The sequence below is a fragment of the Miniopterus schreibersii genome, assembly GCF_964146895.1.
Source record: "Miniopterus schreibersii genome assembly, chromosome: 18".
Taxonomy (NCBI): domain Eukaryota; kingdom Metazoa; phylum Chordata; class Mammalia; order Chiroptera; family Miniopteridae; genus Miniopterus; species Miniopterus schreibersii.
Window position 1 is genome coordinate 38,036,403 of NC_138121.1, and position 18,056 is coordinate 38,054,458.

An 18,056-nucleotide genomic window follows, 5' to 3' on the forward strand; every position below is an offset into this window, starting at 1 on the left:
ACTCATTTCTCGTCATTGTTAGTAGGCTTCTTCTAGGTTTACCAGTTCCTAGACAAAATTTGTTTTATAAATATGACTTTAAATAACTGGACACAGCCTTACCTGAGCTAATTATGCATTGCCTCTTTATTTTGCTGGGTTTTGGGGGGGTTTTCTTTTTCTTTTAGTGGTAGAATTGTGGACTTTACCCACACAGTAGAGTAAGGAAAACTGTAGAGAATTAGAATGGAGCCCAAGTTTTCACATATGACCTGAAAAACTGCAGTCGCTCTGATTCGGTTTCCTCATTTGTCAGGTGGGATATTACCCAGCCCTCCTGGCGTTGCTCTCACTAGCGTGATTTTAAGCGTGATGCGTGTAGAGCAGTAAGCACTGTCCCAGGCAGGGGTGAGATACAGTCTGGGAAGATGAGTACTTCGTTCTAACTTGGCTATTTTACTGTGAGCCACAGAGGTTGTCTCATGATACAAACAACTAATAGAGAAAAAGAGCTACTTTTCTTCAGAATAAGAATCTTTACGTATAAAGTTGTCTGATTTTGTTTTCTAACATTTAAAAACTATTCAGATCATTAAGAGCATTGTTTCTGATGTCTGTGCTTGCTTGCAAAGATCTGATCCATACATTAGATTTTGTAACATGCATTTTTGACGCTCAAGGATCAGTTACTTCAGTTAATTGATTTAGTTGCTAAAAATCAAATTCTGGAAACTTAACTAAATCAGTTATTTTGACGTAAACTGGAGGTTCTCAGTCTCCTGAGCTGCCTCCCAGGGTGGATATCCTGCGTCCCACCTGGTCTTTCCCTGCTGTTGGGGAAAGAAAGCAGAACATAAAATTCATCATCTTGACCCTTTTTAAGCGTACAGGTCATCAGTGCCAAGTACATTCCCGATGCGGGCGACCATCACCACTGTCCAAGCTGAAACGGTCCCCCTTAAACACCAGCCCCGGTCCCCTCCCGGCAGCCCCTGGCACTTCACTCTAGATGTTTGATGTGAGTGGAGTCGCACGGCCTCTGTCCGTTGGCGTCTGGCTCATTTCGCGGGCGGTGTTTTGGGGCTCACCCGTGTTGTAGCACGTGTTAGGGTGTCGCTCCTTCTGAAGGCTAGCGCTCCACTCGCTGTAGGCACCGCGTTTCGGGTGTCCATCTGTCGCCGGGCTGCCTGCGGCTGTGGACATAGTGCTGAATTGTCAGGAAGCACAAATAAGTTATTCCTCAGGATGGGGAAGAGTAGATGCGTCATCGCTGAACAGCCTTGATGGGCTCCGTGGGCGTAAAGAGCGGGAATGCCGCTCCTGCACTGTCGCTAGGTGTAGCCTCAGACCACTGAGAGGTCAGACCTGAAGGTGACTCTCAACTGTCTCAGAATGCTAATGACGTTTTCTCTTTCTGTTGCAGACCCAGACTTTACTTACCTAGGAGGTATTTTGAATCCCATCCCAGGTTTAGTATGTTACCTCTTTTTCCGCGGGGCGCGCCCGGCCTGTGTTCCCTCCCCTGAGTGTCCTCTGTTCCCCCTAGACTGCCAGTTTGAGCTGTCGGGCGCCGACGGGATCGTGCGCTCCAGCCAGGTGGAGCAGGAGGAAAAGACGAAGCCCGGCCAGGCCGTGGACTGCATTTGGACGATCAGAGCCACCCCGAAGGCCAAGGTACCGTTGCGTGCGGAGTCCCTTGGAGAAGGCCCAAGACGTGATTTGTATAATGTGTTACTCTGGTTTGTGCAGATACTTATTGGTTATAAACTGATGTTTCAGCTTTATTTCGGTCACATTCTGAAGTGCTTCCTAAGACCTCAGCAGTGTTGCCGTTCAGTAAGCTACAGTGTAAATTTCAGGAATATCACACGTACTTTAAGGTTCTCATTTTAAGAATTTAAGTCTTAAGATCTGTGGGCTCCTAATTGAAGAGTGTGAGTACTGAGCAGGATGGTCACCACGTCATTTAAAAAGTGTTGTGACCCTGGGGGATTGCTCAGTTGGTTGGAGCCTCATCCATACTCCAAAGGTTGGGGGCTTAACTCCCAGTCAGGGCACATACCTAGGTTTCGGTTTGATCCCTGGTTGGGGCGGCTATGGGAGGGAACTGATCAACGTTTCTGTCTCTCTCTCTCTCTCCCCCCCTTCCTCTCTCTCTAAGATCTATCAAAATAACCAACTAGAACTTCTACAAGTCAGCAGCATAGTTGTTGAAAGTAGAGCTGAGAAAATGACCCAGAACGCACGTTGGGGGCGAGGGGTGGAGGTGGGTGTAGCAGAGGGAGCCTTTTACCCAGACTGTCAGTGGCCGTGAGATGCTTTACAACACGTGCAATGGCCGGGCCTCAAGGAGCCAAAGCCTCTCCACCTCACAGACAAGCCAGAGCCTTTGGGGCCTTAGTGCCTGGTTCTGGTGTTAATCGAAGAGATAGATCATCAGTCTTAGTCCTTTTGCTACTCAGGCGTCAGTCAGCCTTTTCTCCATGTTCTCCTGTCAGCGGTCATGCTTCAGTCCACATTGTGGATGGGTAACAGGACTGAACATTCAAGTCAGTGTATCTTATTTTTATTTTTATTTATTGAATTGAGAGAGAGATCAATGTGTTCCGCTTATTCATGCATTCATTGGTAGGTTCATGTACGTGCCCTGACAGGATCAAACCCACAGTCTTGCCCGACCGGGCGTGGCTCAGCAGTTGAGCATCGACCTAGGATCCAGGCGATCAGGGTTCAATTCCCAGTCAGGGCACAGGCCTGGGTTGAGGGCTCGATCCCCAGTCGTGGGCGTGCAGGTGGCAGCCGATCAATGACTCTCTCATCATTGATGTTTTCAACTCTCTCTCTTCCTCTCTCTCTCTCTGAAATCAATTAAGATATATTTTTTTAAAAAACCACAACCTTGGCATCTCAAGGCTGTGTTCTAACCAACCAAGCTGCCTGGCCAGGGCCCACTGGATCCTTTTAAAAGCAGTGTTTCTCTTTATTTTAATGTCACAGATCTATTTGAGGTTCCTGGATTACCAGATGGAGCACTCCAATGAGTGCAAGAGAAACTTCGTCGCAGTCTATGACGGAAGCAGTTCTATCGAAAATCTCAAGGCCAAGTTTTGCAGCACGGTGGCCAATGACGTAATGCTCAGAACCGGAGTGGGGGTGATCCGCATGTGGGCAGACGAGGGCAGCCGGCTCAGCAGGTTCAGGATGCTCTTCACCTCCTTCGTTGAGCGTAAGTAAACAGTCCCTCTCGCACTGAGAACTACATGATTTCCACTCATTCAGGACACAGTCATTGGGCTTTTCCCTTTCACGATGACTGCAAGTCACAGGATGTAGAAATAACTGAGCCTTCGCCCCTCTTCTCAAGACACTGACAGTCGTGGGTGAAACAAGCGTGTGAATGCTGGAACTGCTCCCGGCTTGTCTCATGTTGTAAACGCAGGAAGGGGAGCAGAGAGTGGAGACTTTGCTGAGGTTTTCAAAATTAAAAGTAATGATCAGTAGCAGTGATTCAGCTTGGTCGATGATTATGAATCCAGCAAACCGTGATCGTGAGAGATTTGGATTAGCTATGTTTTCTTTTCTTTTGTTTTCCTGTTTTTTGAACTTCTTATTTTTAAGTAATTTCAGCTCACGGGAAGCTGTAAAAATAGAGGAGTTTGTAAAAAAAAAAAAAAGTATGCGTGATATTCCCTCAGATTCCCCGAGTGTCAACACCTTGCAAACTGACTATTCCCACTGACGTAATAGAACAACCATGTAGGCCCCGTGAGGTATCACTGGCTGCCCACGAACGTCCCTCCTGCTCCAGGATCGCACCTTATGGTTAGTTGTCTGTCTCTAGTCTCCTCCGCCTGCGACACGTCTCAGTCTTCCGTGACCTGGATGCATCTGAAGAGAATTGCCTGGTTATTTAGTCCATCAGTTTAGGTTTGTCTGATATTTTCTCCTGGGTGTAATTGAGCTCACACATTCCTGTCACGCATCCCGCAGAGACTCACCCCGCACCTGTGAGAGGCTAGGGCGCACGGGCGCGTTTGCCTTTGCAAACGCCCTTGGGCTCGGTGACCTCAGCATCCGTGATAGTCAGCGCTGTGGTGCCCCTGGGCGGCGGGCTCGGTGACCTCAGCGTCCATGAATGGTTTCCCCCTGTGATAGTCAGCGCTGTGACGCCCCCGGGCGGCGGGTTTCTGCCCCACCCTTCCTTCCACACTCGTAACTCTGATTCCTCTGTGAGTAAAAGCTGTTCTTATTTGTTCGGTCATTCATGCCAGGGTGAACTCATGGCTGTTTATTTTAGCCCATTAACATGTTTATCATGTGTGTGAGTTATGTCATTCTGTAATACACCGTTGTTGCTTTGGCCACCAGGACCCCTGCAGCCGCCCCCCGGGCCCTCTCGGTGCCTGTTGCTGTTCAGCCCCCCCTTCCTTTCTGCTCCCACGGGGCGGGCCTGGCGCAGCTGGTGTGTTGCCACCCTGGCCCCTTATCTCACGGCGAGAAACCTGGCTCTCATTCCCCACCGCGCACTTACTGTCAGTCCCAGGGCAACAGCTGGGAACTTCAGAGCTGCGAACCCACATCTCTGTTAAAAATGTCCTAACAGCCATTATTCTGTGCAGGTCTTTTTGTCTTTGGCCTTACTGTGAAAATGCGCTTTTCCAGTTTCTAGATTAGTGTTCCTCTCTCCTTTCCTGTGATTAGGTAATTGAGTCGTAATACATTTAGGTTCATTTGTGAGTGTCTATATTTCGTGTTATTTCCCCCCACATGTGGTTACATTTGTTTGTTCTTATTTTGGGAGCATGTGGAATAGGACCACTGTCCCCAGAGAGCTATACAAAAAGACACCTCCCCGCCATCCCTTCCCACCTCCGTCCCGGCCCCCATCCCGCAGCCTCTCCTCCCACGCTCTGTAGCTGTGTTTTAGTTAGCATTTTCTCCGTGCACACTAATGATTTCTCCATTAGTGCAAATCTAGTAAGTAAGCAGGCGGAAAGCCTCTCCAGGAGGCACCGTCACACCGACTCGCTGAAGGCTGCAGCCCACTGAGCTCCATACCCCAGATCAGCTCTGTTGCTCAAGAGCAGGGAGAAAACTGTCCCTCAAAAAAGCAGTGGGCGCCCATGGACTGAGGGGTCCCGGGTCTGATTCCAGCCAAGAGCATGGACCTTGGTTGCAGGCTCGATCCCCGGCCCTGGTCAGGGCAAGTATGGGAGGCAGCCAGCCAATGTGTCTCTCTCACATCGATGTCTCTGTCCCCCTCTCCCTCTCCCCCGTCCACTCTCTGAAAAGCAGTGGAAAAAGTATCCTTGAATGAGAAGGAAAAAAAGGGGGTGTATGTGGGAGCAACGCATTCTATACATTTTTATAAAACAAAAGTTCCAGTTTGAAAGTCTCCTGATAAACACATTTGAGAGCTTCAGACAGTACATCCTACATGCTTCTCATGAGCTCAGGTGTGACCCCGCCTCCCCTGCCCTCTGGGCCGTTGGCGTCTGTGCTGCATGGGCAGGGTCTCGGGAGAGGTTCCTGTGCGCGGACTAGCTCTGCACGGGGGCTCCCTCGCACCCACCACCGTAGGTTGCAGCCGGGACCAAAATAGTAGAACTCGGCTAAAGTGACTGAAATAGAACAGCACTCAGAACACCCTCGGCTTCTTCCCGGGCCCCCGCTACTAGCGCATACCTCGCTTTTTCAGGAAGAATGTGGTTTTAGGAAAATAACTCCTAGGACTAGAAGTGAGAAAGTCAGGGAAGGTATTTTTGATAGAATAAGTCCATTATGCGATTTCCAGGGGCCTACTGACCGCCAGTCCCCGCGGGCTTGGCTGCGGGACGGAGCCGTCTTTCAGCATCAGGGCCACAGCTGTCGGGCTGAAATCCCCGCCATGACCCACAGCGAAGAAGGGAAGGTAGAAGGTCCTCGGGCTGTGAGGGGAGAGCACCTGTAGCTGCATTGTTTCTGCCACTATCTTTGTCCCTTTGTATATACTTTTGAACCGAAGCATGTCGTTAGCAGCCACAAGAACTACTGATAACTGATAAACAGCTGTGCCTGACCATCAAACGTCTACACAGCGCCCTGGCCAGTTTTGCTCAGTGGTTAGAGCGTCGCCAGTGGTCTGAAGGGTCCCGGGTTCTGTTCCAGCCAAGGGCATGTGCCTCGGTTGCAGGCTCGATCCCTGGCCCCTGATGGCGCACATGCAGGAGGCAGCCAGTCACTGTGTCTCTCTCACAGCGATGTTTCTCTCTCTTTCTCCCCGCCCCCCACTCTCTCTGAAAAGCAATGGAAAAAATATCCTCAGGTGAGGGTTAAAAATAATAATAATAAATAAAGTGGTTTAAAAGTCCACAAAGTTTAGGCCCTGGCTGAGTAGCTCAGTTGGTTAGACCATCCCCAGGTTGCAGGTTTGATCCCCGGTCAGGGCGCACGCAAGAACCAACCAGAGATGCGTCAGTAAGTGGGACAGCAGATCATGTTTCTCTCTCTCTCTCCCTCTCTCTCCCTCTCCCTTCCTCCCTTTCTAAAATCAATAAATTAAAATAAATTTAAAAAATTTTAAAGTCCACAAAAGTTACATTTGTGATCACGAAGAAAACTCACATTCCTGTGAGTCAGAGTCGGACAGTGTCCTCGTTGCTGCTCTCGGATCGAGCTCATTAACGTGGAGAGGTCGTCGCAAAGAACTCGTGGTGAAGAGCGGGCGCTTCCCATTCGGTACTCAGCGAGAAACACTGAGCAGGAAACCTGCCTTTTTTTTTTCCTGCCACTTTGGAAGCTATAAGAGCCATCCAGATGCAGTCACCTAATATACTGCGGATAAACTCTAAGAGCTAACAATAGTTTGACTCAGAAAATGGGAATTGCTAGAAGCTGCAGTGCTGTTTGTAATCTCACTGGCTTCTCTTTCCTGTATCCCCATTTGTGAACTGGATAAAATAGGTAGAAGTAGAATTCAACATGCAATGTGATATAGTATATAATAGAATCGTGATATGATACAGAAACAGAAAGCTCCAGTTCTTAGAAGTGAGGAATTCAGAACTCGCGTGCGTGCGTGCTCTTGGCCGTCCGGAGCCCACCCCGCGCCGTGTAGTTTTATGATTACGGAGCACAGCTGGAGGGGTACACTAGCTAACTGTGTACTTGAAATACCGCTATAAGGATTGGCTTTCCCAGCCCTAATCCGATGGTTTATATGTAACCTGATGATGAGTTTCTAAATCACCAAGCATTTTTTAAGAATCATGAAATGCTTATTTTAATAGTTTAAATCAGTGATTTTCACCTGGTGAACCGCAGACTTTTTGTGCAATACCTGACTATTTAGTCAGGGGCGCTAGCCTCTTTCCCCTTAGAATGTCATTAAAAAATGACAACAGCCAACACAAATAGCCATCTAGTGTGAATGAATAAAAATTATACCTATTTTTTATCAGATTGGAAAATTTTTTTTTTTTTTTTTTTTTTTTGGTGTGCTGCCAAATTTTAGTAGTTTATATGTGCCGTGAGGTGAAAGAAGTTGAAAATCGCCAGTTTAAATGGTATGACTTTGACAGGTTAACAGTCTCTGAGTAAATTACTTGTTAGTTATGTGCTCTTTTTTGCACTTAGATTGAGGATAAGAGTATCGGCCTGACTGGGATAATTTCATAGGCCCATCAGACCTGAGAGCCGGCGTCTGAGGTAGCCTGTGGCCCATCCACTCATTTCCAAGGAGCCGAGGCCGGTGAACGGTGCGCAGCGTCCGGGTGGCCTGCTCCTGCGCGGAGCCTGTTTCCGCCGATGACCTGCCCACCGATTGCTCCCTTCCTGCCTCGCAGCAGGAGGCGCGCGTCTCCTTCCTGATGAAACACGGATTTCCTGAAAATAGAAAATGTAGACTCTCCGGCAGGAAATACATTTTGTTTGGTTACATTCTTGGGAGTCAGTGGTTCGCTGATTTGCGGGCCGTCCTACCTCTGCACCGGTGGGGGATGAGCTGTCCCACTCCGACCGGCAGGGTTTCTGTCCCTGAAACGCAGGACGCCTCTGTGTTGGCGCCTGGGTCTCCCTCTGGGACTCGATGCCCTGGCGGCGTGAGCTCGGGAAGCCCAGGAGCCCCTGGCTGTGCAGGGAGCGAGGGGACTCTTCCCAGAGGGTCCGACATTTGGGGTGACCCTGGAAGAGGAGTCGAAGAGAGCGGGCGTTTCAGGCGGAAAGAACGGTTCTCGCCAACCTGAGAGTACGTGGTGTGTGAGCCGTGGATCTTCACTGAAAAAAATTTGAAATTCCCAAGAGTTTTTCTTGTCTTAGGGTAAAATCAGGATAACATAGAATTTCCCACGTCAGGTTTCAGGTCGCGGGCACGAGGTGCGTTCACACTGTGGTGCGCCCCCAGCACCGGGGCCTCCACACGTCATCCCGTCCCCATCAGCAGCCGCTCCCTGGCCGCCCGCGCCCGCCCTCTGCGGCAGCGCGGCGCTCTGGGCCCCTCGCGGGAGCGGGTGAAGCGCCGCTGGTCCTTTGTGTCCTGGCTGCTTTCACTGAGGGCAGCGTTTTCGGGGTCCAGCCCCTCGTAGTGTGCGCCAGCTTTCTTCTGAACCGGAGTCTGAATAGCATCCCTGTGTCTGCGCCGCGCTGTGGGCATCCGTCTGTCCATCCACGGGCACTGGGTGGCCCCCGCCTTTGGCTCTCGTGAGAAATGCTGCTGTGAACACGGGGGCACGCGTGTGCTTGAGCCTCTGCTGTCCGCCTCGGGTGTAGACCGAGGGGGAATTGCTGGGTCACGTGGGAGCCCGTGTGCGCTTCTGAGGAGCTGCGTGCTGTTCCCCGCGCCGGGGCCGCACCATCGCCCGTTCCCGCCCTGTGTTCCCGCCCTGCTCCGGGGCCGCACCATCGCCCGTTCCCGCCCCGCGCCGGGCCCCCGGCTCCACGTCCTCGCCGGCGTTTCCTTCTCAGTCTGAAAATGCCCCGGCTGAATATGTTCCGCGGGACTGTGTTCATACCGTCCTCGCGTGGGCGGCGGCCTTTGGGCGAGCGTAAGGAGCAGCTCGCCGCGTGGTCATGGAGAGGACTGGCCGTTGTCCTGCTGTGTGTGGCGCGGAGGGTGTTCCTGGAAGGGCTCGGGGGTCGCCGGGACTGGACAGCGCAGGGTAAGCCGCCATCCGTGTGCTTCGCGTTCTCAGCAGCGCCTTCTCTGCCCGCAGCTCCCTGCACCGGCGGCACCTTCTTCTGCCACAGCAACATGTGCATCAATCGCTCCCTGGTGTGCAACGGTGTGCAGAACTGCGCCTACCCCTGGGACGAGAGCCACTGCCGCGGTGAGTCCGCCGGGAGCAGAGGCCTGCCTCTCGCCAAGGGAGGCCTACAGGGCCCCTCTGCCACCGTGCCGGGCCCCGGCTCCGGCAGAGATGGGACGGTAACACATGTCCTCGGAAATGGCCCCGAGACCTCTGGGTGTGGCAAGAACAAAGAAATAGTTATTCTCAAAGTCGTTTTTATCTTAAGTTCAAAAGCTCTTCATAATATTCTTGCCCTTATTCTTAGTCATATATATCGTGGAGATACCTTATTCTAGAGTTATTTGGAAAGTGAGCTAAAGTAGTATTTTTTAAATGACATGGAGACACTATTTAATAAAAGTTAACGGGTGGATTCAGTCTCAGAGTACAGCGCGGGCTCCTCGCAGGAGCTGCCCTGCCCGTGGGCTCGGTTGCCGGGCACCGTCCCCTGCTCGGGAAGGTTCCGCTTCGATTCCCAGCCCAGATTGCGGGCTGGGTCCCCGACAGGGCCCGCGGGAGGCGGCTGATTGATGTTCTGCTCTCACATCAATGTTTCTCTCTCCCTCTCTAAAAAATCAATTAAAAAATCTTTTAAAAAGGGAAAAAAAAGAACTGCTTGTTTTAAGTTCATAAAATTTCTTGCACTGATTCCCACTGTGTATTCCCTGAAAGATAAATAAGGCCTGTGGTGAGAGCTGAGTGTCACAGCTGGTTAGCGTCCCGCTCGGTGCTGGAGTTTACCTACCTTGCACCTTCAGGGCTTCAGAAATATCTCCCTATGAAAAGTGAATGGAATCGGGTACGGCTGTCTTAAGTACTTGGCATGAAGTATTTTCGGTTGATCATTCGTTCAAAAACCGTGGCGGCAGACCTGAGTGGGTTAGCCGGGTCATCTTAGTTCTCCGGTGAGGCGGGCCCCCCGAGCAAAACCAGGGCACGTACTCAGACCTACCCTGGAGCACAAGGCTGATCACGACCCAGCAAGAGTGTTTGTTCTGGCACCTTCTTTGTGCATGTATTTAATTTTATTTGCAAATTGTGGGCATTCCTGTGCCTTCTCAGCAAAGACCCAAGTCCTTTATCATTTTCGTAATCCATCTGATTATTAGTAGTGATTATTAGTTTAACGAGGAATCATAATAGGACTTTTTTTTAGAACCTAATTTAAATTGTATTATCGGTGGTGTGTCTGACCCAAGCGTTTCTGCTTCACCTAAAAGCACCCCAGTCCGTGCAGGCCCCCTGGTGAGTGTTGGAGGCCTGCACGTCTCTCTCTCTTCCCACAGAAAAGAAACCGGCAGGACTCTTTGAGCAGATCACCCGAACTCACGGGACAATTATCGGCATCACCTCGGGCGTCGTCCTGGTCCTTCTCATCATTTCTGTTTTAGTGCAAGTGAAGCAGCCTCGGAAGAAGGTCCTGGCTTGTAAAAGCACCTTCAACAAAACTGGGTTCCAGGAGGTGTTCGACCCCCCGCACTACGAGCTGTTCTCCCTGCGGGACAAGGAGCTGTCCTCGGACCTGGCCGAGCTGTCGGAGGAGCTGGACGGCTACCAGAAGCTGCGGCGCTCCTCCTCGGCCTCCCGCTGCGTCCACGAACACCACTGCGGCGCGCAGGCCGCGGGCGCGAAGCCGGGCAGGACCAACCTGGCCGCCATGGAGCTTCCCTTCCGGAACGATTTCGCACAGCCGCAGCCCATGAAGACGTTCAACAGCACCTTCCGGAAGAGCAGCTACACCTTCAAGCAGGCGCACGAGTGCCCCGAGCCGGCCCTGGAGGACCGGGTCATGGAGGAGATCCCCTGCGAGATCTACGCGAGGGGGCGCGAGGATGCCTCCCAGGCGTCCATCTCCATCGACTTCTAGCCCGCCCGGTGGCCCGTCCCTGCCCGGGGGGCCCGTCCCTGCCCGGTGGCCCCGTCCCTGCCCGGGGGGCCCGTCCCTGCCCGGGGGGGGCCCGTCCCTGCCCGGGGGGCCCATCCCTGCCCGGTGGCCCCGTCCCTGCCCACGCCACCTCCACCCGCAGCCAGCCCTTCCCACCGACGCGGCGACCACCAGTTCCCGGCACCTGTCCTAGGGGTGACGTTTTAATATCTCAGGCAGCCTGTGTACGTCGAACCAGCCGAGGAACTTACACCAGTCGGTGGAAGAAATAGTGACCATGTGTTGCTTGGTGTCGTCAGCGAGGCGGCGGCGAGGTCGCCTTTGAAGGGGGCGTGGGCGCGGAGAGCCGGCTCGGGCTGCCTGCTCAGGGTAGCAACAGGTTCTGCTCTTTTTTAAAATATATATATGTTTTTATTGATTTTAAAGAGAGAGGAAGGGAGGGAGAGAGACAGAAACATCGACATGGCTCGGCTGCCTCCTGCATGCCCCCGCCGGGCGTCGAGCCCACAGCCGGGCATGTGCCCTGACCCGATGCAGGCAGCAGGCTCCGCTCTTGATCGACACAGCTGTGGATATTTTGATCACAAAATAAGTTTAAATGTAAGATTTTTCTTTTTTTTCCTTTCCAATGTAATTTGTTGTCTAAGTCAGCAATTTTACCGTTTGATTTTCTTACATAAATACATGTGGTTAAAGTACTGCACATATTCCAACATGGGCATTGGTTCAAGACTTTGTCAAAAATGATAGTTACTATGGTTAAGTCCAATTAAGACCCAGAGTTATGCTTCGTCCATCTGTTTGTTCCTGGCTGATTTCTTTATTGTTGCCTTTTAATTAATTTCTAGATCCTTATAGTCTTTGTTTTCTGTAAGAAGCAGATGATATGATATCATTTGTCACCTTTAAGTCATGTTGTGTCTTTGTTACATTTTAGTACAAAATTTCATAATTCTTGGACATATGTACCATTGCCAGTTATGACTAAAATCTTGAAAAAGATGAAGATGTCTAGAAATCCTTTGAAATTTCTCAAATTTGGTTACATTCAGTGATCGCTCATTCATTCCTGTGAGCACAGAGGCATTTCCTTCCGTTTGGGAGAGGCCTGTCATTTTATTTCCAGTGTTTCTCACCAGATGTGTTTCTGATTATTTTAATGAAAAGATTCTTCAGCTCCCTTTGTATTAGTTCATCTTACAGCTTATGGTAACCAAGGTTGAGTGAGACTTAAAGAAAAACTCCTAAGAAACTGTAGAACCCTTTGGATCACGTCTTACTTGGGACAATACATTTTTCTAGTTCTTACCAAGAATAACAACTTCCACTTTTTTTTAATATACTTTTGACCTTTTTTTTATGGTATAGAAACAATAATTTATAAACATGATACAAAAACTCATTGTGGTTTTTAGACTTTTGATATTATTTGATATTGTACACTTTACGAAGTCAAGATTGAAGGCCTACGGGACAGGTTACTTGCACTGTTCACATTAGCAGCTCTGTGTACAATATGCTCTGCGGGAAACGTACACTGTAATTTATTGTAAAGACCTTGGTAATGTGTACATAAGCTTTTTGTTTCCTCTTGTTACTGCATTTGGTTTATGATAAAAAAAAATTTTGACCCTGTAATATTTATTCTAAATCACTACAAGTCTTGTATTAAAATATACATTGTTCCATCATTCTTCAGTTCTGTTATTTATGGCATTGAGATTTTGGATCCTAAGTATGGAAAGGAATCTGTTTATTGAATTATATCTAATACAGACATGCCACTTAAACAAGATAAATTCTCATTTCCAATGTGGGTTTTTTGTGGGGTTTTTGTTTGTTGGGTTTTTTAGTAAGTTTTCAATGAAATGAAAAAATGAAGTTTCGCTGGATTTTGTTCATTCTTTTAAATATCACATCTGTGTTTTCTCAGATTAGTGAAAACTGTCACCTTAAATGATACATATGTAATACTCCTTCAAAATGAATCTTGTATCATGTTTCTTTTTTTTTTTTTTAAAGTATGTAATATCCAGAAGATAGGAAAATGTACACATAGTATATATTCGTGATTTAATTTTTTTCAAGTCAGCATAATATCTTATTCTAAAAATGCAACTTGGGAAGGTAATAGACCTACTGAATGTGGTTGTCAGTGACCTAGCGAACCAGGGCCAGGTGAGTGAGTGGCTGACGTCTTTCAATCGCTCTGTTTAATAAGCCTTAAAAGGTAACTTGCCAGCCAGCATTTGAACAACATAGTAAATATTTAATAGAATCTCATTCTTCACCATGATGAAAGGAAAATTAGTGTATTTTCTATGTAAAATCATATCCATTATAGAAACAGGCTATCCATCTTTAGCATCTGAATTATAGTAGGAAACAGTACAGAATGCTGAACTACGGTAGCTACAGTCACTGTAACTTCATTTTTGAAATTTGTGTCATTCTGTTTGCAAAGGGCATGAAGAGGCCTATAAAATACAGTCTAAAGAACACATGTAACATCGAAACAGCACAACGCAGCAGGTAAAGCTTGGACACCAAGTTCGGCTTTAAATTCTCTGGCTGCTGGGACCAACGGCATCGTTTTTGCTTTTCCCAGCAGGAAACCCAAACACTGCGCAGGCTGGTTTCTCTTCATCTGAAGGAAGGGAATCTTTCTCCAGAATGACATTTCCTCAGAATTTAAAAAAGATGCACAGTGCAGAGGGTGGTCATGAGGGGACATCCCAGCCCAGTGAAGATGCCGCTGAGCGTGGGCTGGGGACACTGGCTCCTGTCAGTCTGTCCTCAGGGATGGAACTGGAGAACCAGTGACCAGCTCAGCCAGCCTTAGACCCCCATGTGTCATGTGCCGCCTTGGCCCTGGAGGCGGCATTGGTCGCACTTGCGTCTCGGCCTGACGTCGGCAGCACACGGCAGGAAGAGAGGGGACTGGGACTCGTAAACTCAGGCGTCGTGCTGGGCGGTAGACGGTCTTTCATCGTTGAGGTCAGTGAGGAAACTTTACAAATTGTTTACTGAAGTAAAAGCCATACATTTTTGTAATGGAAGACATCCGTGTTCTCTCAGATGTGGCCGTCTTGGGGGAGTTATTACCCTTCACAGAGAACGTGGACCCGGCGCTGACACAAGGGAAGGTGCGAGTCTGGGGAATGGTTCAGTTCGGGAGCAGCGTGACCACAAGTGTCCTCTCGGTCTCACTTCTGTGACACAGTGGACCCCACACGTGGCAGGAAACCCAGTAATCCCAACGTCTGACGTGTGGGAACGGTGTGAGGGGCCTTTTGTGGGGGAGATGTTCAACCTGTTGAACAAAAAGCACAGGATTTCCCGCAGTTCCTATCACACAGGCTCCTCTGCAGTGTTGGTGTCTGTCGTGTTTCCCACAGGCAGGCAGTAAGAGCCTCTGGGCGTCTGCTTGGGCCCCGTCGCGTAGGCCCGCGGGTGTCCGCTGAGCAGGTGCCGCCCGCGGCGGGCCGCCCGCCGGGAGCCGGGAGGAAGAGCGGGGGCGATTCGGGGAGCAATTCTCCGTCAGAGGGAGCGTGCTCTGCAGGATGGCGTCTGCCGTGTCGTTCATGGTCCTTTATTTCAAGTATTAAAAAGATGTCTTGGATCCGACTCATCAGACTGATGGGAGGGAACCTGGAGTCCTTGGGTTTTTTAAGATCCGAGAAAGGCGACGTGGCCCGACTTTACTCACGGGATCGAAGCCAGAGGAGAAGTGAGCACGTGAGCACCGCGCCTCAGCTCGGCCGTGCGCGCCCCTTGCTTTCTGCCACCCCCTGCTCCAAGGTCTCCACGTCGAGCAGCTTTAAACACAGCCCGACAGTCCGTGGAAGCTGGTCGGCCATTCTGATTTAAAATGTAATTTATAACCGTGGTTTTTTCCCTCCAAAGAATTTTATTTTACTTTTTTGTCTTTACCTATGTAAACTATGTCATTCTTCAGTTTTGTTGCCGTCATTTCTTGGCACCTACAAACTCGCAAGACAGTTACTGTGAATTCTCAATAAACAATGTTTAACAACGTATAGGCTGGACTGAAGGAAACAGTGTATCCTGTAGAAACGAAGCACCTGTGTGCCATCTCTCGCGTGCTGAGAGTGGCCTGAGTTTGGAACCATTATGAAGGACAGCTTGACCTTAGTTATCTTTTTAGCTCCCAGTAAAATTGGCTGTCCATGTTTTATACACCTCCACTAATAACAAATTCGGAATTCTGAACCTGCCTTTCTTTAGTCACTTTCTCATATATTTCTGTGATTGGTTTAATCGCTACAAAAGCCCAAGAAACTAATGACTGGGAGTGTTTAGTATGGACTGTCTCAAGTAAAAACATTTTTTTAAACAATGGATTTTTCTTCTAGAGATGACTGTCCAGGCCACAAGAGAATTCTCATGTGCTAATCTTGGATCTGACACTTCATGGTAAGTAATTGGACCCCTGAACCTGAAATAAAAACTCGTGTTTGGATTGTCTTGCTTGCCTCGGTTTCCAGTCTCTAGAAGTGGCCAGGAACCCTCACTTCCTTCCAAGGGCAGAGTTGGTGATTCCTCCCCAGAAGCGTCCAAAGTAAAACAATCGGTTGTGATATTTTTTTCAAAAGCAGCCTCAGGCTAGTATACTTAAAACCATTGGACGTGTTCAAATTAATCTTCAAGACAAACTTTAAAAAAAAATGACTTTAGTCTTTGGTTTTCTGCAGGACGCAGTCTGCCGCGTCGGCTCCCTGAAGGGAGGCCCCAGAGCGAGTGCTGTCCTTTGGAGGTGCAAAGGGCATCAGTCACAGCCTCCGCCCAGGATGGAGGAGTGGCCCCATCAAAGGTGCCCTCTGAGAAGGAAGCAAAGGAAGGCAAGAGCTCCCAAATTCCTAATCATACAGGCACGAGTCACGGAGCAAAGGATGGAGACAGAGAAGGGTGGTGGGCACTGGCCCGTCTCCAGGTGGTTACCGAGCTATCTCACTTTGTGTTGCTGAGGGTGAAGAAACAGCTTTTATCCGAGTCCCACGGCCCAGCTTTGTCAGACTCAGGCCCGGCGCCACGGGCCACTGAGCGGCGCAGTTGTCACTGGAACGTCCGCGGAGCTGCTGACTGAGGATTGTTAGAAATCAGGCTCTGACCTGTGCTTTTCAAATCGGGTTCCCTTCCACTGTGGCTTGGTCCTGTTGTGTTAAGTGGTGTATCTGAAAAGTAGTCACAAATTTTGAACCACAAATAGCCCTGTGAATCGTAGGGGAGGGAGTTCTCCCCATACCCTGGAGTCTTTCTTCACTGTTATATGTAACATCTCTAACGACAATTTAGCCGTGAAGCTGCAGGGGCAGGTCCAGAGCTTGCTGCCAGGGGCTTGAACCCACAGCCTCTGCCTTTCAGTTGGTCATCGGCAACCTTACCCCCTCGGCCGTTCATTTCTAATATAAAAGAAAGCACAGAGCCGCAGTAGGAGGCTGCTGAGGGCTCCCTTCGCCCCGCCTCCTCACGGCCACGATCTGGGCCAGGCCCTGCCCTTGCGTGTGAGCGGGGCCCAGCGACCTGCTTCTCATGAACAGAAAAAGGCCAAAGTGACGCGTCCCGTCTGAGAGGAGGTGACGAACTCCGTCCGCTGTCTGGCTCACCCGCTAGCACCCACCCGTGCCTGCCTGCGCGGAGGGAAACCACGACCTGGGTTCCAGCCGGCAGGTAACGGGCCCCGAGACCTCGGCCCAACCGCCCGTGAGAAGGTTCTGCCAGCAGCACGTGAGTGGGTGTGGGGTGGGTCCTCCGCCGGCTGGAGCCTTGAGATGGCCTCAGACGACACCTTTTTTCAGTGTATCGGCGGGACGTTGGTTATTAAGGTGACACAGGTTTCAGGTGCACAATTCTAAAACGTCCTGTGTGCCGCGGATGCTGTTCTCAGCCGCCCCCTCGCCTCCCAGCCCAGGACGGCAGCTGGCCCCCCCCTCGGCGGTCGGCGGTGGGCGCGGGTGGCTGCCCGCCGCGCTTCCCCGCAGGGTCCCACGGGCCCACGGCTCTGCGCCCGCGTGTCGGGCTGGGACCTGCACTCCAAGGCCGGCCCGGCTGCGTGGAGGCAGCCGCCTCATGAGTGAAGTCAGGATTTAATGACGCATTTCAGACGCGGCCCAGAGCTGAGGACAGCTGAATGCTAATGTGCCACAGGCTCGGAAATGGGGCAGAAACCGCTCCTCCCGCACCCTTCTATCCCTTCATTGGAGCTGGAGGAACTGCAAGCAATAAACTAGTTGGTGGAAGCTTCGGCTTATAAACTGGTCAAAATTACACCCCCCCCCCCCCCGGTAGCATTCTTGGGTTCACGTCTCCTTATCAGTCAACCTGAGGTCAGTTAACTGGACACCTGAACCTACTAATCACAGGGCTTATTTGTGAAGCTGTGTTTGTGCCAGAGACTCGCGCATTTCCACACCCTGGCGTCGGTGTGGATGGAGCCGTGGGCCGGCAGCATTCTGCTTCTCGCGACTCACTGAACAGGGTTCTATTTCCTTTTAAACAGAAGGAAGGGGGAAATCTCATTTTTGGAAAAAAATAGTTTCTCCTCCTAAAGAATGGATTTCTCAGACGTGGCACTAGGAACCTTTTGGGGAAGGTGGCTCCTGGCTCGGGGGTCGGGGGGACCGTCCAGTGCGTGCAGGATGTTAGCGTCCCCCCTGGCCTCCACCCTCTAGACCCCAGTAGTACCACCCCTTGTGATGCCCAGGGTCTCGGACGTGACCACAGGCCCCCTGGGGAGAGGGGCTCAGCACAGCCCTGGCCCAGCCCTGGCCGGTGGCGCTCAGTGGTTAGAGCATCTGCCCGAGGACGGAAGGGTCCCAGGTTCGATTCTGGCCAAGGGCACGTACCTCAGTTTCAGGCTCGATCCCCAGCCCCAGTCAGGGCGCCTGCAGGAGGCAACCAATAGATGT

The 18,056-nt window shown here is 50.5% G+C and overlaps 1 protein-coding gene across 11 annotated transcripts in view; it reads left to right on the forward strand.

Annotated features, from left to right (window-relative positions):
• NETO2 (neuropilin and tolloid like 2) overlaps nucleotides 1-15,993 on the forward strand; it is a 34,023-nt gene extending 18,030 nt beyond the window's left edge. For 7 of the 11 annotated variants that reach the window (XM_081117655.1, XM_081117660.1, XM_081117661.1 and 4 more), the window contains 5 exons: nucleotides 1,403-1,447; nucleotides 1,526-1,653; nucleotides 2,977-3,205; nucleotides 9,168-9,281; nucleotides 10,529-13,585. In XM_081117655.1, coding sequence (XP_080973781.1) covers nucleotides 1,403-1,447; nucleotides 1,526-1,653; nucleotides 2,977-3,205; nucleotides 9,168-9,281; nucleotides 10,529-11,109 — 1,097 coding nt within the window. In that variant the 3' untranslated portion in view covers nucleotides 11,110-13,585. The other 4 variants (XR_013997506.1, XR_013997508.1, XR_013997507.1 and 1 more) reach the window with 4 other exon arrangements.
• Nucleotides 15,994-18,056: the final 2,063 nt, after the last annotated feature.